The sequence below is a fragment of the Mustela nivalis genome (assembly GCF_964662115.1).
Source record: "Mustela nivalis genome assembly, chromosome: 7".
In the NCBI taxonomy this organism is placed as follows: domain Eukaryota; kingdom Metazoa; phylum Chordata; class Mammalia; order Carnivora; family Mustelidae; genus Mustela; species Mustela nivalis.
In genome coordinates this window covers 94812075-94834561 of record NC_139026.1, presented here as the reverse complement: position 1 = coordinate 94834561, position 22487 = coordinate 94812075, and the positions used below count along the sequence as shown (strand labels likewise).

The 22487-nt window shown below is 46.6% G+C and overlaps 2 protein-coding genes across 5 annotated transcripts in view; one reads left to right on the top strand and one right to left on the bottom strand.

The window, feature by feature from the left end:
- SARNP (SAP domain containing ribonucleoprotein) overlaps positions 1-8219 on the top strand; it is a 44882-nt gene extending 36663 nt beyond the window's left edge. For all 4 annotated transcript variants that reach the window (XM_082741767.1, XM_082741770.1, XM_082741768.1 and 1 more), the window contains 2 exons: positions 5240-5329; positions 7927-8219. In XM_082741767.1, the coding sequence (XP_082597893.1) occupies positions 5240-5329; positions 7927-7968 (132 nt within the window). In that variant the 3' untranslated portion in view covers positions 7969-8219. The remainder of the gene's footprint in view (positions 1-5239; positions 5330-7926) is intronic.
- Positions 8220-12627: 4408 nt separating this feature from the next.
- On the bottom strand, positions 12628-22431 carry GDF11 (growth differentiation factor 11). The gene is made up of 3 exons (XM_082741752.1): positions 21821-22431; positions 16534-16931; positions 12628-16012 (listed from the first exon to the last, which is right to left on the bottom strand). Exons 1-3 carry the CDS (start codon positions 22254-22256, stop codon positions 15632-15634), a joined length of 1215 nt encoding a protein of 404 aa, XP_082597878.1. The 5' UTR covers positions 22257-22431; the 3' UTR covers positions 12628-15631.
- Between the last annotated feature and the right edge of the window lie 56 nt (positions 22432-22487).

Here is a 22487-nt window from a genome sequence, read left to right as displayed (position 1 = left end):
AGCAATTCTTCAGGGGCCTTTAGAGTACCTTAAATTGGATCTACAGAGTTAGAGTTTGGATCCTTGCTCTGGTTCCCTTGGATAGTACCTAGATTTTTTTTTTTTTTTTTTTTTTTTTGTCATTATTAGTTTGATGAAATTAGTAACGGCTAGCAGCATAGATTTTTTTTTTTTACGGTTTCATAAGCAGAAGGTGGTTTAATAGTACCACTGGTGGAGATGATTATGGTTTTGGCTGGTTTCTTATTCTGCCACACTTTAACCCTAAATCTGCTCATCAGTCCAAATACTTATTTGCCTTGCCGCTAATGGGAATTTCCTTGTATTGGTAAAGGGTCTGATTCTTACCTACTTTTTTTTAACTTTTTATTTATTTATTCATTCAAGTAATTGCTACATGAAACATGGGGCTCAGATTTCACAACCCTGAGATCAAGAGTTGCATGCTTTTCCAACTGAGTCAGCCAGGCGCCCCCAAGATTCTTACTTACTTTTGATGACTTTTTTTTTTTTTTTTTTTTTTTAGTTTCAGAGGTAGAATTTAGTGATTCATCAGTTGCATATAACACCAGTGCTTTTATTACAAGTGCACTCGTTCATGCCCATCACCCAGTTATCCCTTCCCGCACCCACCTTCCTTCCAGCAACCCTCAGTTTGTTTGCTAGAATTCAGCATTTCTTCCGATTTGTGTCCCTTGTCCCTCTCAATTTTCATCTTGTTTTATTTTTCCTTCCCTTCCCCTATGTTCATCTCTTTTGTTTCTTAAATTCCACCTGAGTAAAACTATATGGTATTTGTCTTTCTCTGACTTACTAAGTGTAGTGTTATATCCTCTAATTCCATCTGTGTTGTTGCAAATGGCAAGGTTTCATTCCTTTTGATAGTTGAGTAATATTCCTTCATAGATAAGCACACCACATCTTTATCCATTCTTTTCTTTTCTTTTCTTTCTTTCTTTCTCTTTCTTTCTTTCTTTCTTTCTTTCTTTCTTTCTTTCTTTCTTTCTTTCTTTCTTTCTAAGAGTTTATTCAGTTGAGACAGAGGGAGACAGCACAAACAAGGGGAAAGATGGAGAGGGAAGGGGACCGAGCTGACTCCCCGCTGAGCAGGGAGTCCCATGCAGAGCTCAATCCCAGGATCCAGAGATCATGACCTGAGCGGAAGGCGGACACTTAACTGACTGCACACCTAGACGCCCCTTGATGTCTTTGCTTCTAATGTAGAAGCTTAGCTTCAGAATTTTGTTGGTGGTTTCACACTTTGTTCCAAAGACCAGGAGGAAGGTTGTAGTAGAAATCCTCGCTGCCATTTATTGAGGAGCTTTGTGAGAACCCCTTTATTCTGAGCTGCAGTTTCATACATGTGATTTGTGTCTTGGGGCAGCCTTGAACATCTCAGTCTTTTCCTGCATCGGGCACTGTTTTCTTTATGTTGCTTGAGGATTTTCCAAATATGAAAGGGAAACAAGGAGAAAAGTGAATTTGAAAGTTGAAGACGTCTGAAGAGCTCAGTTTAGAATGATCTTATTCCAGGATGGGAAATACAGTGATAGGATTCATGGGGGTACTTGGCTTTATTAAATATATGTTCTGCTTTCCATCCTCTGCTTTGAATATGGGCACTCTCCTCTTCTGCACAACTCTCTTTCTCATTTTTACCAATGATCTTCTAAAAAGAAAAACAAGGCAGATATTGGGAGATAGGAGGATTATGTATGCTGAAATTATTGATGTCAGTTGGGTTGCTATTTAAATCTTGAGTGAGAGGACGGGCAAGTGAAGTATATGGATCGATCTGAACATCCAAGGCCTGTGTTTAGTCAGTGAGGACAGGTTCCTCCTCTGGTTTTGAATGCAGGTTGTATGTTTTGAAGAGTTTCCACTTGATAGGAAATAAGGGCACTTCAGATTCCAGCACTGTTCTTCCCACACGGGAGCATACATGGGAAGAAAAAAAAAGATTTGCTGGTGGTTAAGGGATCGCGGGAGGGAAGTAGAGGAGGAATGAAGAAGGGAAAGGTTTACAAATGCATGACACTGAGCTAGAGGGGTCAGTGCTGCCTGCAGATGCACAACCCCATTTGTGCACTTGAGCATGGCCTGAGGGAGCATTGGCCTGATGAATGCAGAGAGAGATGCGTTTTGATCGAGGTAATTTCCCTCAGATGGGTCTCACCATCTCATGAATCAAAACCTGTCAGCAAGGAGCTAAAGATGGAGTGAAGTTTATTGTACGTTTGTTTCCATGCGACACCGTCACGCTAGAAGGGTCAAGTGAGAGAGATCATTAGAACTGTGTTGATTTACTGGGCCTGTTGTGCACTTTCCCTGCAGGGCAAGGGGGAAGGAGGCTTTAGGAGGGAAGCTGAGGGGCTCTGGGTGGGGAGGGAAGGGCAGGCATGCACAAAATAAATAAAACCCTCACTGGTCTCTGCGGGGAGGGGTGGGCAGGCTATTTGTAGAGGGGTGGGAGGATCTGTATTGTTTTGTTGTTTTTTTTTTCTTTTCCCTAGAGACCCTGGTAGATTTGCAGCAGATGCTCTGCCTGGATGTCCAGGAGAGACAACGAAGGTCTGATTAAAAAGGGAAGCTCCTGGAGAACTCTCTGATCTTAGCCTTAGTGGCTAGAGACGTGTACCCTCTCTCCTTCCCTCCCTCTATCTTTCCTCACCTTTGAGCTGAAAAAGAAGCACAGAAAATTTAGTTTGGAGGTCAAAATTCCTGTTTCAGGTTGTAGCAAAATAAAGAACCAGAGAAAAGGTTGTCCCACACATTCTAAATAGACATAGGCTTTGTGATGAGATTTGTGTAGGGAGTGGCCCCAGGGTTTGTGCTGAAACACACACACACACACAACCAGCTGGGTTTTGAAAGTACCACCTCCATCTCTCTGATTTGAACTGGCTGAAATAACCCTACCTCTGAATTGAATGAAAATAAGTATGTAGTAGTAGTTCAGCAATATAAAGGTCTAGTTCAGCCTTTCCTCAAGAAGAATATGGGATGCTCCTTTTATTACTCTAACACTGTGCTTGGCCTGGAGATTTTAGTGAAATGGAGCTATTTCACCTAGAATATGCTGTAGAGATTCTCATTTTGAGTGTTCCATTTTTATCTCTTACTCAGTTTATCTTAATGGTGGTAGACAAAGAAAACTTTTCCTAGTAACTATATTAGGGCTGTGTTCATTGGAAACCTTCCTAATTCTTTTATTACAGTTCAACAGATGGAGTAGCCAGTTAGGCAAAATTAGAAACAAATTCATTAGAGGAAATCTTTAGTGTAAGTTTACAAACTGGAGTCTTTTCCCTAGATCCCAGATAGTTACAAAGTGGAAGTATACAGAAAGGGGGTGGGATCCTAGCATTGACCCAGGTTATTTGAGTGATACGGAAGTCGTTGAACTAGTTTTATAGCTACTTTTAGCTAAGGATCCTTGCAATTCTCTTCCTTTGGGAATTAAGCACTTCTTCCATTCTGCTTTTATTCTTCCAAGGAAAGGGTTGTGTGAGATACCTGAGGAGATGGTAGAGCTAAGAAAGTGGATTCTTGAGTAAAATGTCCTGGGTCCCATTCCTGGCTCTCTGCCACTTACTATTTGTGAGACTTTGAGCAGGTTACTTAATTTCTCCAAGTTTCTGTTTTCTTATCTGTGAAATTAGTTTAGTCATAGTACCTAACTATGTATGTCGTAGTACCTACTATGTTTGAGATTATTAGAAGAAGTAAATGAGGAGTATCTGGTTGGCTCAGTTGGAAAAGCATGGGACTCTTGATCTTGGGGTCCTGAGTTCAAGCCCCACATTGGGTGTAGAGATTAATAAAAAGATAAACAAATGAATAAACGTAAATAAGTAAATGAGATATTTCATGTAAAGAACTTCATACAGTACATGGCACAAAGCAAACACTCAGATGTTAGTGATTATACTATTATCATCATTATTTTAATTTCTAATTATGAAAAACAAGAATACTTTGTGGGGGTGCCTTCATGGTGCAGTCGATGAAGTATCCAACTCTTTTTTTTTTTTTTTTTAAGATTTTATTTTATTTTATTTTTTATTTTTTTTTTTTTTTTAAGATTTTATTTATTTGACAGACAGAGATCACAGGTAGGCAGAGAGGCAGGCAGAGAGAGGAGGAAGCAGGCTCCCCACTGAGCAGAGAGCCCGATGCGGGGCTCGATCCCAGGACCTGAGATCATGACCTGAGCCGAAGGCAGAGGCCCAACCCACTGAGCCACCCAGGCGCCCCAGGATTTTATTTATTTATTTGACAGAATGAGACAGCAAGAGAGAGAACTCAAGCAGGGGAATTGGGAAAGGGAGAAGTAGACTTCCTGTGGAGCAGGGAGCCCGATGCAGGGCTCAATTCCAGGACCCTGGGGTCATGACCTGATCCAAAGGCAGACGCCCAACCACTGAGCCGCCAGGCACCCTGATTTTTTCCTTAAAGATTTTATTTATTTGAGAGAGAGCGAGAGAGAGAGAGAGGAACGGGGGGAGAAGCAGACTCTCCTCTAAGCAGGGAGCCTGACTTGGGCTCTGTCCTGGTACTCCCCGATCATGACCTGAGGTGAAGGCAGACACTTAACTGACTGAGCCCCCCACTCTTGATTTTTGACTCAAGTCACGATCTCAGGGTCCTGGAATCAAGTCCTGCATTGGGTTATGTACTCAGTGGGGAATCTGCTTTAGAATTCTCTCTCTTTCTCTCTCTTTCCCCCCAGTTTCAAACTGTTGAGAGTCTTCTGTGACTTTGCTGGGCATTCATAATGTTTGGCTTTCTTTGTACATTCTTCAGAAATACCACTCTGGCCTCTTTGTCTTCCATCTCTGGGCAAGTAAATGGAATTTGTAAGCAGTGTTCAAAAGTAGTTTGGGTGCCTTCTACCAACACTTTTTCTTCACATGTTACCCATTTAAGCCTCAGTGTTCATATCTCTGAACTATAAGAATTTCTCCTGAAATTTGTTGTATTTTTTGTGGGTAGTTCTTATGTTTTCTTGACTCTGTGTCTCTTACGAATATTGAAGCCCTACTTAAAATTAAGTTTTTAGTCAGTCTTAGGGCCAGCATACTGTATGCTTCCTTAATCAGTTTCCTGTCTATTTTTTTGTGTGGTGATCCTTAGTTTTTGGCACAAGGTTGGCTGGTATATTATAACCATTAAGTTATAATTTCATCTCATGAGTGGAGGCTAGCTTGTTTCAATACTTTTCTTTGTCCTTGAATAGTCTGAAGATGATGAGAAGCTGAAAAAGAGGAAGGAGCGATTTGGGATTGTTACAAGTTCAGCCGGAACAGGAACCACAGAGGATACAGAGGTAAAATATACCTAGAGTGCTTCATAGAGCCCTTTCTTGAAAGGAAGTGAGGGTGAAGAAACATTATTTTCCTGGCCTGCTTCTTAAGTGCCCAGATAATAAGATCTTTTTGTTCTTTGCTTTATATCTGTTCTCTGGGTAAAGTAGCCACACTGAATTCCATCAGTATACTTAATTTGGTGTTAGAGCCATTTAGCCTGGAAATGAGCACAAAATTTGGAATCACAAAAGCTTGGGTTTGAAAAGTGACCCTGCCACTTCGAATTACTTACAAGTTATGGCAGTTCTCTGAGCCTGTTTCATCATCTGGGATGTAGAGATAATACCTACCTCAAAGTGGTATTTTAAACATGAAATTATTATATGTAAAAAGGAATGATACTATGTAAAATGCTAGACACAAAGCCTGCCTATTACATTTGGTAAGTAGCAATGTCTCTGATTATCTGCTAGCCATAATTCTTTGATCATTTAATGAAGACTTGGCCAACTCAGACACAAGTATAGTTGTGCCTAACTCCCCTCTGGAATACTTCAATGGACTCAAAAGAGATTTCTTGTTCTTATCACTTTATCTATAACTCGTTTCTTAAATGGAAGAGTGGCTTTTTTTATTTTATTTTTATTGTTTGTTTTGTGTTTTTTGTTTTGTTGTTGTTTTTAAAGATTTGTGTTTGTCTATATCCCAGCTTCCTCTGGAGTAACTCACATTAACTGAGACCCTGAGCATTGGCAAGACTACTCAGAGGTTTGACAGAGAGTATTGATTCCAATATTGATTTGGTGATTTAAGAGTATATCTATAATAGGGGCTGCTGGCTCATTCGGTAGAGAAGGTGACTCTTGACTTGGGGTTGAGAGTTCTAGCCCCATGTTGGGCATAGAGATTACTTGGAGTGGGGGGCAGTGAGTATTTATGATATCACCTTAGGTGTACATAAAGAAGAGTTGAAATAGTGAATATGTTTAGAATTCTGAAAGTTTCTTGGGTGGTGAAGAATTTGCTGTATTCTTTCTTCCTTTAAATCTACCTCTGGAAGTGGCTTTTGTTTGTTTTGTTTTAAAGTAGTCTCCATGCCCAGCATGGGGCTTAAACTCAAGATCCTGATTTCAGGAGTTGCATGCTGTACCAACTAAGCCAGCCAGTTCATCTTCACTGGAGATGAACTTTGAAAATGTATTACCTTACACACTCAGAATCTTATGAAGCATTTTTATGAATAGATAACCAGAGTAAGTCTTATAAATAAACCCTTGTAAATAAAACCTTGATCAGTTTAGATCTCCATTAGGAAGAACTTGAAAGACTCCGTATTCTTTGAGCTACTAATTCAGAATAAAGCATTACCTGTTGTATCAGCTTACTTATTGACTTGCCAGGATGAGCTAGAAGTAAACTTAAAGGCTTGTTTCAATTCTAGTAAAATTACTCCCCCTTTGCCAAAGAAACTGTTGAACCAGCCATATTTACTAAGGTAGTACATTTGGCTTCTCCAGGATAATGCAGATGATTTTGTTGGTTGGCAACAAATAGTAGCTTTTTTGGGGAGAGTCAGTGCATGTAAGGGAGTACTAACTTTAGATGTTGATGGAGTTTACATGAAACAGATGACTAATTTATTTGATTTCAAAGAATTGTGTCAGTAATCCAGGTAGAGTGAGCTGGGCTTATATACACTTTTCTTTTTACTCTAAATTAAACCTGTGTGAATGGAATGGGGTGGGGGGGAAAGTCCCTGGGCACCTGGGTGGCTCAGTCAGCTAAGCATCCAACCTATGATTTTGGCTCAGGTCATGATCTCAGGATTGTGAGATCAAGCCCTGCTTCAGGCTCTGTGCTGTGTGTGGAACCTGATTAAGATTCTTTTTCTCTCTGCCCCTCCCCCCACCTCCCTTTCTTAGAGGGAAAAAAAAGTTCCCTCTTTGCTAGGGGCAGTGGTTTGAATCAGCATGAGGGACTCACTGCTGTTCTCAGTCACTCCCGGAACAAAAAGTTCTTTCTCTCCTCCCCCACTTCTCAGTTTGTGCTTCTCTCCAGTGCTGACCCCCTTGAAGAGATCCATGTTGGGGACTCCCCTCCTTACCATTTATTTTTTTGGCACTGAAGATTTATATACCTCTCTGTGGATTTGGAGGCCCAAGGAATAGCTTCTGCTTGGGCCTTACTGCCTAGAAGGGCATCCCCTTCACCTCTATGAAAAGATAACATTCGCCAACCCTTTGTCCTCTGATATCTCCCATCTCCCCGCTGACTGGAAGATTCCCCAGTCTGTTAAGAGTCCATTGTTTCCAGACTAACTTGCTATAAGGCTGAGTTGCCTTCTCTCCTTCAGGAATCTACTACTATTCTCTTCCTCCTCTTCCCCCCACCCCTACTCCCCAGTCTTCTCCCCTTTGTTCCCACCAAACCTCCTCAGGTCTAACTGGATAACTAGAGAGATTCAGGAATGAAATCTCTGACTGCCAAGCTTAAGCCTGGGTCTTCCCTCCTTCTTGGACCTTGTGATAGTTCTTGTGAGTTTGGATTAAAGCCGCCAGGAATCCATGCCACTATTGTCTTGCAATCTAATTTTTTTCTTCTTGCTTTTTTTTCACAGGCAAAGAAGAGGAAAAGGGCAGAGCGTTTTGGGATTGCCTGATGAAAAGCTCTTAATACTTTCTGTTCTCCAGTGGTTTCCATCTCTCTGACTTTTCTTGGTCATATATATACCTAAATGCACAGTCATGTGCCTAGGTCCTGCCTTGCAATGAGATAGCATGTACCCCAGGTACATCCAGGAACTTCAGCAGCAGTTTGACTCAATGCTGTTCCAACTTTAAGGTTGTTGTTCTTGTGTTGTTGTTTTTTAATTATTATTTTGCTTGTTAATAAAAAACAAATAGAAAAGAATACAATGTGTTTTATTAGGTGCTTCTTCTGAGTTTTTAGAGCCAGATCAGACCAGATAAGGGGAACTTCAGGGACAAATACTACAGGGAATTAGCCATAATGCCTTTATCCTTAGAAAAGAGAAGAAGGAAAAGGATTTGAGTCTATTCCTTTAAGCCTATTTATTCCCTTCTCTCATACTCACAGGCATTCTTTTACTCTTTATCCTTCATGAAGAGGCCAAGTTTCACCCTGTACCTTTGCTTCAGCAGGTTGGCATGACCCATTGGGGTACAATAGGGGGAACACTGAGTTTTAGGTATAGAGAATATAAATATAAGGACTGATGATTGGTAGTCTGTTATGGACTGGCGTCTAGAAGGACTCTCTTTTCAAGAGTGACCTAATGAGATACTGTCTAGTTTCATCTAAGGCCAATATGTAGGACCCTGTTGGTTATGCAGTTCAGGAAAGGAAATGGGTTGGGTACTCCTCAGAGCTAGAAGAAAGTGGAAGGATTCAGAGCATGACAGGATGGATGTTAGAGGTGTTAAGCATTGTTGTCTAGATCCCGTTGGGAACATGAGCAGTGGACTGGAGGCCTGTGTGTGTGTGTGTGTGTGTGTGTTTATAATCTCTACACCCAGTGTGGGGCTCAAGCTCACAACCCCAAGATCAAGAGATTAAAAGCTGCGTGCTTTTCCGACTGAACCAACCAGGTGCCCCTGGAGGTTTCTACTTTCTAATCAAGTCCTGTGCTAGTTTGTCTTCCTCCATTACAGAAGTATACTATTGTAGTGGCAGCGTTTCTTAAATATTACTAAAATCCATTTTCTTTGCTGAGCCTTCTACTTAGAAAGGTTTGATTTTCTCCAGGCAGGCTGCTGCTCATTTGCATTTGATGTTTCACCAAGATCTGAGACGTGTTGCTTTTCTTTTTGGGTATTTTGGTGTACGGTTTCTACTCCTAATCTTTGTTTCTGCACATCTCTATAAAGTTAGTTTTTGTTTGCTTTGAGAATAAAACTTAAGAGCCTGGCACCTTACCTGAGAACTTTATAGGGATCAGATCCTGTGTTGTGATTTAATTCCTTATTTCCATTTCTACTACAACCTGGCTGGTTTTTTATTAATAGAAAAGTAATAGTTTGATCCCTTCCTAACAAGAATGTCTTTTCAATAGTCTCTTCGGTTGCTGAGTAGGGCAGGAACCCAAGTTTAGATGCTTTAGGAAAACTGCCTTGGAGAGCAGATGCAAAGCTTGCCCATTTATTGTGAATTTTGCCCCAATTTGACTTTGGAGAGGTAAACAAAAGGGAGCACTGATTAAACAGTTCCTTCCCTCCCTTCCCTCTGGCCTCTCCTATTTGCCTGCCTTTTTTTTTCTCCAGGCCCTGATCTTTAGGCTGACTTTTCTGTCTATTCCGTTTGTCTGAAAACAGAGCCATAGAAAATTAGTTGTTTTATAACTTAAGAGAGATTATAGATTCAGTGAGGGTTTTCTACCCAAGAATGGGAAAATAAGAAGTAGGTAAAGGAATAGAGCACTGGGTTCTTCAGAAATTTTCTGTACTTTGTCTCTATCTTCTGAAACCTTCCAGAAAGGTATTCAGCCTTCCCCCAGGATTCTCTTTCTGAGGCTTAATCATTCTTTTCCCCACTCAGCTCACTTCCCCAGATCTTTGATACTGTGTTTTTTCTCAGTTTCTGTGGATTTTTAAATAACTTTTTTCATCCTATTCTAGCAGCTGTTTTTCTGTCAGTCAGAAGTCTCTCCCCTCCAAGCCTAATCACCATATCCTCCTCTTCCTGTCTCATGGTAGTCATTTCTGAGTATGAAAGTTCAGTTTGCCTATGTCTTTTTACTAATTCAATCTTAAAATAGGAAGTCCAGGCTTGTAGTTCTTTATCCAGGTTCCAAGTACCCTTCCTATCCCCCAGTAGCCTGGTATGGCTGATCGAAGATTCATATGCAGTTAGCTGACTCTAGTCTTTTCCTTATTCTGAAGCTGTGACATTCTCTGCATACCTGGGAGTTCTTAATGAGGGAGTCTATAAAAGATGTGGAGGGAACTAGTTTCCTCAGTGGTAAATCTGCACCTTTTTATGGTTCTCTTAAGAAGATCTGGAGATCTGGATCTGGGGCGCCTGGGTGGCTCAGTGTGTTAAGCCGCTGCCTTCGGCTCAGGTCATGATCTCAGGGTCCTGGGATCGAGCCCCACATCAGGCTCTCTGCTCAGCAGGGAGCCTGCTTCCCTCTCTCTCTCTCTGCCTGCCTCTCCATCTACTTGTGATTTCTCTCTGTAAAATAAATAAAATCTTAAAAAAAAAAAAAAAGAACCATGGGATCTTTCTCTTTTTCTGAACCATCACTCTAAACTGCCCCTTCCCTCCACCCCAACTCCTGGGAACTTATGAATTACAACTCTAGAAGCTTCTACAGGGGTGAGAGCTATAGGAAGGAAGATGTGAATAAGAGCAGGACTTCTTGGGGTTGAGTTCCATTGCCATGTCTGACATGAGAAACAGATGAGGGGGAAGGAGGGAATTTCTGTAAATAAGGGAGAATAGCGGGCTCCTGGGTGGCTCAGTGGGTTAAGCCGCTGCCTTCGGCTCAGGTCATGATCTCAGAGTCCTGGGATCGAGTCCCGCATCGGGCTCTCTGCTCAGCAGAGAGCCTGCTTCCCTCTCTCTCTGCCTGCCTCTCCATCTACTTGTGATTTCTCTCTGTCAAATAAATAAATAAAAATCTTTAAAAAAAAATAAGGGAGAATAGCTTTTTCTCTATTTACTTCATGTGGGCCTCTGACAATGTTGTTCCCTCTGATTATTGAAATCCACTTAACTCTAACCTCTCCTTCGTGTTCCATGTCCACATTCTTGTTTTTCCTTTCAAAGGAATTGAAAAATAATGGCAGATTTTATACCTTTGCAGACCCTTTGTGCCCAAGGTAGATCCCAGCTTTCTCTTTATTTTTCTTGTCCCTTGCTCTCCCTGCCTTTAGTTTTTTGACTTCTCAGATTACTATTAATAGAGTAGATTAGAGTGGAATATTATATAGTATTTAGGTGTAATTTGTTCTCCAGTACTAGCTCTGCTGGCTCTGAGACTGGGCACCTCATTCCATGACTCTCTCCATACTGTACCAATAGCAAGTGACCCTATTGTGAAGGCTGCTATTAGGACTGATAATAGGTTATATACTCAGCACAGTTTGCTTACTATAGTTTTCATAGTAATCATTCAGTAAGCTCTTAATTTTTTTAGGTGATTTACAGGGGAAATAATTCTTTTCCCTGAGTAGGTTCCAGCTAGAGGGTAGAGGGAGCTGAGTGGACTCATTTGAACATGGGGGAGGGGGGGACTGCATGTATAGGTGAATTTAGGGCTTCTGAGAGTGTAAAGAGGTGAGAGCCTCAGTTGCTTCTTTACCCCCACCTCACAGGAAAGCTGACCTTGTGGCCTGGGGCATCGACTTCTTGGCTTCTGCCTTACTACAGTGAGAAGTTGTAAATGTTACTGCCTGCTGGTTCTTAGCTTGGGGCTCTGATACTCAGAAAAGAGGCCAAGGAACAGTATAGGATAGCTAGCTACTTGTGCATTGAGTTGGAGGTTGTTTAGGGATAAAAGTCATCTGGCAATCTCTTCTGGGTGTCCTTTCAACATAGGAAACAATGAGCAGTGAGGGAGAAAACCTATTTTTAGCTCAAGCCAAAAGCTAGGAGTAGGTGTGGATAAAACAATTCCTTGGGAAGATACCGTATGTAGCACTTTGATCATTTCTCAACCTCACTCTTGTAGTTGGCCCGTGGTGGGGTCAGTCTACTGACAGAACTGACAGGGCAGGGAAAATATGGTGGCACACTGATCCCACAGTGGCCCTGGCCCCCCATTGTGGATCAGGTGAATGTGACAGAAGCTTTCCTCCCTCCCCACCCCCAAATGTGAGTTAGGCAATATTCTTTTGCTTTACACAGAAGACATTTTTATGGAGAAATCAAAGACCATTTGAGATGCTTAACCATGTTGGTACATTTACAATTTGAATGGCTATGTTGGTTTGGTTTGTGGATTTTGGTGAAACTTCGTTAAGGGAACTCCGGGAGAATGGGACTGATATTAGCTGGATCATCTTAAGAGAACTTTTAGATTGTGTTATGTGGAGGCTGGAAGAGGGTTTTGGTAATCTTTGAGACTGTTTTGGATCAAGTTTTCCTGAGAAGAGTTATTCTAGGTCCCCTCCCTTTCCCATTGTCTGCCCTTGCTCCCTTGGATTGTATGTTCCCACCCTCATCCCTTTGTTCTTGCTCCAGACCCCCGTGTTCTTATTCTTTGAACAGGGTTTCATCCCCTCTTGGATCCTCATTTATTCCTGGTCTCCAAGGTATAAATGTGGCGCTTGGTTAGGGAGAAGAGTTCATCACTGAATTCTAAACTCTTTGACTGCTTTTATTTATTTATTTTTTTCAGGTTCAAGTGCTGGATTGTGTCATGTGACCATCCCAAAACTCAGAGCACCCTATGGCCATCTTTGCCCTCTGTCACATAACTTGAAAACTGCCTGATGGCCTTTTTGCAATGGTTCCCTCCAGGAAGCCTTGATCTCAGTGAAGAAGTCCTTTCCCGGCATTCCAATGCCCCTGTGACCCCCATACTCCTCAGTCACCCTTAACAAACAAAGGCAATCACACACATGGTGTAACAAATACACAAAGTAAATAAAAATTACACTACTAATGATCAGAGGGGCACTGGCCAGGTCCACACACGTCATAAAGTGGGAGAGGGGTTGCTAGTTCCCACTAGGTTGCTGGACTGTGCACCCAAGCCTCATTACCCCATGCCTCTTGGGGGTGAGGAGGACAATGGAATGAGACTTTGACTCATAATTTATGTTCAGAAGAAAAAGACCCTCCCCCACCCCGACAAAGGTCTTTATTTGGTGGTGTTAAAGGGGGATATTGTAGGTGTCCCCCAAGTCTAATGCTCCAGCTCTCTAGAATTTGTAGAGAGAAGTCACCTGATGTCTATTGTCCAACCCCCACCCTGTGCCAAGATCAAGAGACATGAGCATTTGATCTTGGAGGAGGCATCTTCTGTTCTCCTCTGTTCCTCTCCTTCAACCAAGGGAATGTGAATGGTGTTGATGGTCAGGTGTATCTTGTTCTCCAAGGTTGGCGTAGAAGGAGGGATGGAAGAACAGGGCCAGAGAGGAGGGGCTGGGGGCTAGCATTAGCTGTTACATGGGAGGCAAGTTGAAATGCTTAACAGCCCCTGCCCATTCCTGTACCAAAATACCTCATCTTAGTTTTTCACAATGGGAATGGGAATAAGATACTAAAGCTCACCAACATCACCTTCCCAAGGGTGGTCACATACCTTTGCCCCTTCCACCATCTGGGCCAGACAGGAGAGTCATACTCTTGGGAAGAACAAGCCTTCCAGGTCAGCTCTCCAGGTCAGGCTTTAGTACTGTTTGCATCAGACCCATAACTGCGGGCTCTACTTAAGAGTGGCAGTTTTGCTGAAGGTTCCGGACCTCCTCTCTTGACATCCTCTAGGCTCTTGCCCAGAGCCAAGAGGTCTGGTGGTGAGGTATGGGTAGGGTGTGGATCAGGAGATATCTCAACTCCTTGGCTTCAGGCACTGTCCATCTGGGAGGCAGAGGGGAACTTGTACTCTGAAGCCTGTGACTCTTCTAAGCCTCACATCTCTTCACCACTGCTCTGGTGCCCTGGTTATCTGTCCCACAGCGAGAGGTATTTTATGTCCATAAAGTGCCCGTGGTAAGTGCTCAGAATTCATCTCTTGGCTGTGGCGGGTGCTGCTATTTCTCATTCCATCGAGGGGAAGAAACTGAGGCACAGTGAGTCCAGAGGATGGTGGGTCAGGATTGTGGGAGGGATGAATAGGCCTAGCTAGTGACTGGGAGTGGCGACCAGTCCCTGCCTGCTTCCTAGCCTTCCAAACCAGGGAGTCTCCATCCTTCCAGTCCTCTGCTCTAACTGGCCTTGTGAGATGCTTTCCCCTTCCCCACTGTATTGTTCCCTCCCTGCTGCCAGGTACTGCTAGATTCCAAAAATAAAAGATAAAAATAATTATAGACACTCTGCTCCCTTGTTCTCCCCCCTTCCACCCTGAGCTTTGGGGTTGGGGGAACTAAAATGTCCCCCCTCTGGAATCCCTTCCATCTTGGTCTGCTGGCTCTGTTCCCTAGCCCAGAGCAGTGATTTAGATTCAAATGCCCTGTAACCTTTAATCTCCTTACTACTCCTTTCTTGACCCCTCCTAACCCTTCTCAGACCTGGGACTCGGGGATCTCTATACTCGTTATTGACCTGAAGATAGAGGCTGGGAGTAGGGATATTCCACAGGCTCTTTGGTCTCTCTTGGCTGGGGGGAATTTGGGCATATGTGGGCCACACCCTCTGGCTAAATAACTCAGGACTATGAGGGTGGATCTGAGGGTAAGTTTGGTGGCTCTCATAGATCCTGGATGTTGAGGGCTCTCCCCTCCCCTTCCTCCCACCCCCAGCTCCTAAACCCTAACCTCATACTGTTTCTGTGACTGCTGGAATTCAGTTCAACCCATTTGGCTCAGGAAGGTCAAGTTGGGTAATTATGGGTTGGAAAATTTCATGTATTAGCCCTCTTGCCCTCTGCTCCCATTCCCAACCCTGGAGGCTTTATACAAGTGCTTAAGTAGGTGGGTATTGAGGGAGAACGGGGCTTTGGGGAATAAGGGAGAAATGGGGCACAGTGGGCAGGGGCCCTTCTATTTCAGTAAAGCCAAATACCAAAAAATGAAAAGTCACAATAAATAAATAAATAAAATTCCCAAATCCTTACTTTTGCCCCTGCCCTCACCTCCCTTCCCTGGCCACTGTTGGAGGGAGAAAGGGAAGAAGCTAAGAATGGATTTTTTATTTCCTCCTAATAAGAATGGTAGTCAGGGGATCTCCCCAAACTATACCAAGCCCCTCACTTTGCCAGTGGAAGAAAGGAGGCTGGGTGTGGGGCTTTCTCTTATTACTCCATTTCAGCCTCTTTCTCATCGTTTACCTCTGCCTGATCTCTGTCTCTTCTGCCTCTCTCTCCCTTTGCCTTCTCATTGCTGCTTTTTGTTCCTCTGTCTCTATCCCTCTGCTCTACCTCTGTCTCTACGTCTCTCTGTCTTCTTGCCAAACCTTCTCACCTGCAAACCTCAAACACTCCCCACCTGACCATGCCCCCTCTTTCCCCTGTTCCCCAAACCCCTCACCCGTCAGTCCCCACCTGCCTCCCTCTGTTGTATTGCACACTGCTTGGGCAGGGAACAAGGTGTGATGTTCATGGAAAGAGGTGGAGGGAGCTCTAGGGTCTGGGGGTTGGGGGGTCAGGGCCGGGGGTCTAGGGGTAGGGTCTATGGGGGAGGCATCCTCTGTCCCCCACCTTAGGAGCAGCCACAGCGATCCACCACCATGCCAGGGATCTTGCCGTAGATAATCTGCTGCTTGTCATTGAAGTAGAGCATGTTGATTGGGGACATCTTGGTGGGAGTACAGCAGGGCCCAGCAGAGCCTCTTGGATTAGCCTGTTGCACCAAGTGGGTGTGCGGATACTTTTGCATGAACATGTACTCGCACTGGCCGGAGCAGTAGTTGGCCTTGTATCGTTTAGGCGCGATGATCCAGTCCCAGCCAAAAGCCTCAAAGTCCACTGTGAGGGGATATCGGCAGCAGCGGGACTCACTCGAGTGCTCATCGCAGTCCAGGCCCAGGTTCCGCCGGGACCGTTTTGTGTTCTCTAGGACCCGAAGCTCCATGAAAGGATGCTGGGGATGAGGGAGAGGAGAAAGAGATGTGATAAGAGACTTAAAGAGCACCTACTCCCTTTCCTTTCTCATCTGCCCCTAAACAGGGGCATCAGAACAGAGACAGTCGCCTTCTCAGCTTTTCCCCTGCTCCTATTTCCAGCCCTATCTTCTACTCACTTTTCTCACAAGCTAGCTGTCTCCTTCAACTCACCCCTAATTTTCTCCTGGCAACCTCACCCTGATCGCCCCCTTGGCCCCAGGCTTCATCAACAGACCATTTTTGTGTTTTCTTGGATCTCCCATTAACACGACCCCAAATCCAGTTTCCACCTGTTGCCTGGCTTGTATCTGAAAAGTGATAGCTGCCACTCCCCACCCTATCCACACCCCCAAAACTACTCCTCTAGAATCAGCTCCTGGCCCTTGAGAAATAGCGCTGGTGCCCAGCCCCTTCTCATTCCTGGTCTACCTTTTCCAACATCCCACCTCCTCAGGGCCAGGTTATACATATCTGGCACCATCTCAGGCTCCCTGCTCACCAGCCCCTCAGCTCCTGGCCCCAGGGAGGTAACAGCCAGGTCTGTGCCACTGGGATCAAAGGCGTTGATCTCGATGCCCCAGTTGCTCTGTGGCTGTCGGAACCAGCTGTGTAGCACTTGCTTGAAGTCGATGCTCTGCCAGTGGCCTGAGCGTGAGTGCAGCTCAATCTTGAGTGAGCGGATTCGGATGTGACGCCGTCCTCCGCCCCCTCCCCCTGCAGTCCCTTCCCCAGTTAGGGGTTTCAGTCGCAAGATCTGCAGGTAGACTGTGGCTGGACGGGGCACCGGCCGTAGATACACCCACAGCTGGGCCTTCAGTACCTTTGTGAACATCACCTTGGGGCTGAAGTGGAAATGGCAGCAGAGGGGGCTGCCATCTGTCTGCACCGCAGGGTCCGCTGATAAGAGAGAAGGGGGCACAGCATCAGCAAAGGGTGTTTGTGAAGGGCGTCAGCAGCCCTGGGTGGCACTGGCAACTTGAACGACTCAGCCTGAGTTTTCCAGTTCTTTACCCTTTTCTCGTGTTGTCTTGTTGACTACTGTGTCACTGGTACTCAGAACAGCGCCTCCTCTCTTTCCCTATAGGATGATGTTTCTATCAGGACTTTCTGATCTGCATCCATTCCTTAGTCCATTTGTCCTAATACATAGGCCCCGGTCTATAGATAACCTGCACAGACAGTTATTAGGGATATCCCTTTCCACCTGCAGCCTTCCATTCCCCCAGCATGTAGGGCTTCAAATTTTTCAGAACTTTGATGCTCTTCATAGAAGCCAAACCTCATCACACCTGCTCTTCTCAGGTCGCCTTGCCCCATTTCTGCCCTGTTTTGTGTGGTGGCCAGGTGAAGCCTTGGTACAACCCCCAACCCCAACCAGATGTCTCAAGAGTGGGTAAACGGGGTCCAGATAGGGAGCAGGGGCTAAATGTATTTCATGAGGTAAGCCAGAATCCAGATCTAGGCTTCTTAAACCATTCCTGCCAGAAACAATACACTCAGAAGAATGGATCAACTCAAGTGCTGACTCTTGTATATCTGACTCCCCAGTCCCTTTAATCCTGAGAACAAGTTTCCTCAGCTGTTTCCTCCTCCTTATCACCATTACTGCCTCAGTTTTTAAGGAAGGGAAAAACTACCTCCATGTTGTTTACGCCCATTCCCAAAGCTTCAGAAATAATATTCAACACATCAGATCAACTGCAATGTCTTCTTTTCTCCCCTGAGCTTCCTTTGGTTTCTCAGTCCAATGCCAGTAAGTCTTTACAAAGGTTTAACATCCCAACTTTACATTTTGGCCCATTACATCTTGCTCTAGACCAGAAATTGACCCTTCTTGGGTCAAAAGGCTGATTCTCAGCATCTGCCACTGCTTCCATTTCAGGTCCTCTGGGTTTCCCTTTCTAATCTCTTAAGTCAGTTGGAAATGCCCTAAATCATGTTTCCACTGGACAGGAATATCCATTCTCACTCTAAATAGACTGAGAGAACAAGAGTCAGGAATGAGCTTCCAGAACTATGTAAGTATGATCAGGAAGTCCAGCCCTTATGTATCACTCCAGGTCTTGAGTTCTGTGTAATCATGGAGGACTTAGCATCTGTTGTCTCCTATCAGCACTCTCCCACCCCAGGAGAAGGAGGATCCTCCAAGTGAGATGAGGAGGCAAGTGCTCAATGATCTTCATATATTCAGGAATGAGACACACATTTCCTCTGGTAGCTTCCTTTCCCTTGGTTCTTCTCTGAGGTTCCAGGGCACTGGTAGTCCTCCCAGTTATCCACCTGCTGGAGCTGCAATGCTGGCACAATGAGGGAGGATTCGGGGAGTAGAGATTCAGAGATTAGGAGAATTAGGAGAGTAGCTGGGGCAGGGAAACTGCTGGTGAGATGGGGCTATTGTGCCTAATTTCATAGGGTTGTCTTATTTTCCCACCTGTCTTCGTTATTAGCTACTAATCTCCACGAGGGTAGACACTTGTCAATACTCTCTGTTTTACTCACCATTATATAGCTTTAGTGCCTCCCATGTTACCAAGCAGTGTTTAGAAAATGCATGCTGAATGAACTCCCTTACCTCCAAATCTTAAATTATACAGGCAAATGCCTAAAAGTTCTTCCTGGCATCTAAACACTGTTCTTAGACTACAAAGTGGGTTCAGTCACTGCTTGACTTCTCTTTAACATGTATCTGACCTTTTCCACCCAACAGTCTCAGTGATACAGATGATAATTCTTGTTTTATAGGAGTGCTGAGCATTAAATAATGAAAATAGAGTAGCTTCTCAATAAATGCTGGATTATTGTTAGTTTTGTAAGCTCTGAGCATACTCCCCTACCTAAGCTGACCTAGAGGACTGGGCACTAGGGCCCCATCCCTCGAAGTCTTTGGTTTCTTTTCCCCACCCCTACCCCAGGGACTCAGCATGCACTTCTCTCCCAGAGAATGTGCGGACAGTTGGTACTACAAGAGGCCAAGATGGATGGAGAATGAAAGGGAAAGGGGAAGAGACTGGAGGTGGTGAGAGAGGTAAGAATAGAGAAGAGACGGTTAGTGATGAAGGCAGGTTGGAAGAGATAGTCAAGAGAACTGGAAGAGAGAAGGAAGGGAGAGAGAAAGGTCATGGTGGGGTGAAAGAAATAAGCTTGGGAGTTGAATATTGGGAGAGAAGGGGCAATGTGAAAGGAGTAGACCAGGGATAAAATGTGAAAGGAGGAAGGTAGCTAAACCTTGTGGGGTAAAGAGAAAGGATAGAAAGATACAGAGAGAGGAACAAAGAAGTAGCAGGTAGTGCCACAGAGGGAAATGAGAAGCTTGAGAGAGTCCCCAACACACACATATAGGCCCAGCTCCCCAGGGGAGGGGAAGGAGCCACATCTGTGTTGGATTGATCGGGTTGGTGGCAGGCAGCAGGTCAGGTTTAGTAGGCGGTGCTGGTCTGGAGAGAGGTCATTGCACTATTTTCAGCAAAAGCCCAACCCCCTCGCAGCTCACCACCTCCTCCTCTATGGCGTCCCCCCCACACACACATACTCTCCTTACCCAGGCTGGAAGGCCTAGGGGCAGGAGGTTGGGCTGAGGGCAGGGGCCTCTTGGCGTAGGAAAGGAGAGAGAAACTGAGGGGCTGGGCTTGGCTCCCAGAAGGGCAAGGGGGCTGGGTTCCCAGGATGAAGGCTGGGGTGGGAGAGCCTGAGAGGGTGGAGGGAACTAGGGCAGGCACTGCAGCCTAGGAGAGGTGGGGGCTGGGGTCCAGGGCTGAGTGCTGGGGGAGGGGAGGAAGGGGGAGGGGAGCGGAGGCCATCTCTGCTGACAAACACCTCCCCCGATTAGCAGAGCACAAGTCTCTTATTAAAGCGGGTCCCTGGGGATTAGACTATAAAAGTCTCTTTTTCCTTTTCCCCTCTCTCCCTCCCTTCCCCTCCGCTCCCCCTCCCTCTCAAAAGAGCTCAGCTTGGCTCTTAAAGGGGACGTACAATACCTGGCTGGAGACCCAGTTCCCTAGTTATCCAAGTCCTGAAGTAGAATGAGGGCGGAAGTTGGGGTAGAACCCCACCTACTGGTGTCCTTCCTGGTCCCCCCCCCCCCCACCTAACCTGCAATGTCCAATCCATGCACGCAGTGTGCTCACTCCCTGCATCCCCATTCTGAGGGCTAACTCTGGGCTCAAGCCACTTGGTTAAGGGATGCGAAGGATAGAAGAGACAAGGGGAAGTCCCTAAGTCCATCACCCATTCTGAAACTCCACATACACACCAAACCACACAGACCAGAGTGTGTTTTTCCTCTGTACCCTTCATCTTCTTCCAGCATACTCTTCTTCAGAATTCCTCCACAACTGTTTCATAGAATCCCCACCCCCACCCCCGCACTCAGTCAATCTTAGCCTGACCCTAGCTTCTATAAAGCAGAAACCTTAAGAACACAAGGGAGACTGAGGAAACTAGACAGATCCCAGGCTTTCACCACCACCACAACCCTCAGCAAGTTTTCTAGTCCTTGGGGTTTTCTTTTCTTTATCAGCCTAGCCAAGTATTGTGGAGTTAGGGTCTGCAGAGAAACGGGTGGCAGTATGAGGCACTCAGCTTCACAGATGCACACCTGGGTTCCTGTGCCTCTCCCATGGGAGTGGGCCACTAGGAGTCCACCTCAGCCCCAGCTTTTTATGACCCATGTGCCAATAAACCAGTCCCCCCCTCTTCTGTTCAGAGCCATAAAACCGAACTATGGGGGGGGGAGCGACTTTGCCAAACCACTAGGGAATAAGAGAGGGCCTGGTTCCCTGGAGTTGGAGCAGGGAAGGGGTGAAGGGACCTCAGTGGGGGAGGGGAAAAGGGAGTCATCTGACCCTAGGGAGAGCTGGGGGTGGGGTGGGGGGGTGTTGGCCTGGATTTTCCAGGCCATAAAATTTCAAAGCAGCTCAAGTCTATTAACATGTTCATCTTCCGTTTGGCCAGGAGCTTGAATGCCTGGGTTCCCCCTCCCTCCTTATCTATTTCTTTTTCTTCCTAGGTCTCCCTCTCTCTCCTCAAGTCCAGTTTTGAGTAGGGGCGGGTGAATAGGGAAAGGAATGATACGCTTAGAGTAGCCAAACGGGTGCCCTCAACCCCAGTGCAATGGAGTTGAGTTCTCGGAGCCCGGTCAGTACCAAGAAAGTACAGCTTTACCAGCCCTGGGAGACCGGATGTTAGAAGGGCTCTGGTGAAGTGGGTGTCAGCTGGCCTGCCAGGAGAGACACTGGGCTCTGGGAGGGACCTCGTTCCTGCTAGAGGGAGAAGGGCACTCAGTTCTCTGCAGCCCGGTGGGCGCGTTGCGGAGCCAGAGGTGGAAGGGGCGGAGAGTTGATGATGCCAAGGGCACCGGTAGCAGACAGCTCTGCAGCCCGCCTGGGACTGTGGGGGTCCCGAAGCGTCCCGATTCTGTGCTCCAGCCTCTCCTCCATGGCCTTTCAGGACTGAGTTGCTGTCCCTTCCACTCCGCTGCGACTGAGCTCTAGCTTCCCCAGACTTCCCGCAACACGGGTCTTTTTTGAACACCCGGGTGGGAGGCGGTATCTCGGAACCCTCTCACTGTTTGCCGTCCCACCTCGGGGAACGGAGTGTGCACACAGCTCCGCGGCCCATCTCCAAGCTCGAAAAACTTCTGTGGAGGAGCCCCCCCCCCTCCCCAATCCGTCAAGTTTTCGCAGAAAAAGCTTCTGGGCCGGAACAGCCGGGAGCGCCCCGCTTCGGAGCGGGAGGCGCTCACTTTCCCAGAGCCAGCACCCCACTGCTCGCGCCCGCCGCCCACTTACTCTCCTGGGCCATGCTAATGACAGTCTCGGTGGTGGCGTGGTACTCGTCCTCCTCCAGGAAGTCTTCGGGCTGCAGCGCGTCTCCCTGGAAGTCGTGTAGGTCCAGGATTTGCTGCAGCGGCGGCGCCTTGGGCAGCAGCTGCTTCACCACCTCGCGGCTGATGTTGGGCGCCTCCTTGAGCCGCAGTTTGCTCAGGATCTGCGACTTGATGCTCTCCAGGCGCAGCTCGCGGCTGTGCTGCCGCCACACGCATACGGGGCAGCCGTCGGGCTCGGGCGCCACGGACGGGGCCGGCCGGCTCGAGCGCTCCCCCCCGGCCCCCGCCGCCGCCGCCGCCGCCGCCGCCGCCGCGGGGCCCTCGGCCGCCTCCCCCCGGGGCCGCAGCTCCAGGGCGAGGAGCAGGAAGCCCAGCAGCAGCGGGGCCGCGAGCACCATGCTGGAGGGGAGGGGAGGGAGGACTGGGGGGCGGGGACGCCGGAGTCCCGCAGGGAGGGGGCGGAGGGAGAAGGGAGGGAGGAGGAGGGGGTCCGGGCGGCGCGGGATTGGGGGCTGCCCGGCCGAGGGGGGGCCGGGGGGGCCGGGGGCGGCGGGCGCGCGGGCGGGGCGGGCGGGCGGCCGGGGCGGGCGGCTGGGGGGGCCCGAGCCCGGGCCAGGCCCTTTATAGCC

What these genes read in the sequence shown, in the direction of transcription:
- GDF11 (XM_082741752.1), bottom strand. Translation starts at nt 22,256, where the DNA reads ATGGTGCTCGCGGCCCCGCTGCTGCTGGGCTTCCTGCTCCTCGCCCTG. An exon ending in CATTAGCATGGCCCAGGAGA is followed by an intron (nt 16,932 to 21,820) that starts GTAAGTGGGCGG and finishes CTCTCTTATCAG; the next exon opens with CGGACCCTGCGGTGCAGACA. An exon ending in GGCCAGGAGCTGAGGGGCTG is followed by an intron (nt 16,013 to 16,533) that starts GTGAGCAGGGAG and finishes CCTCATCCCCAG; the next exon opens with CATCCTTTCATGGAGCTTCG.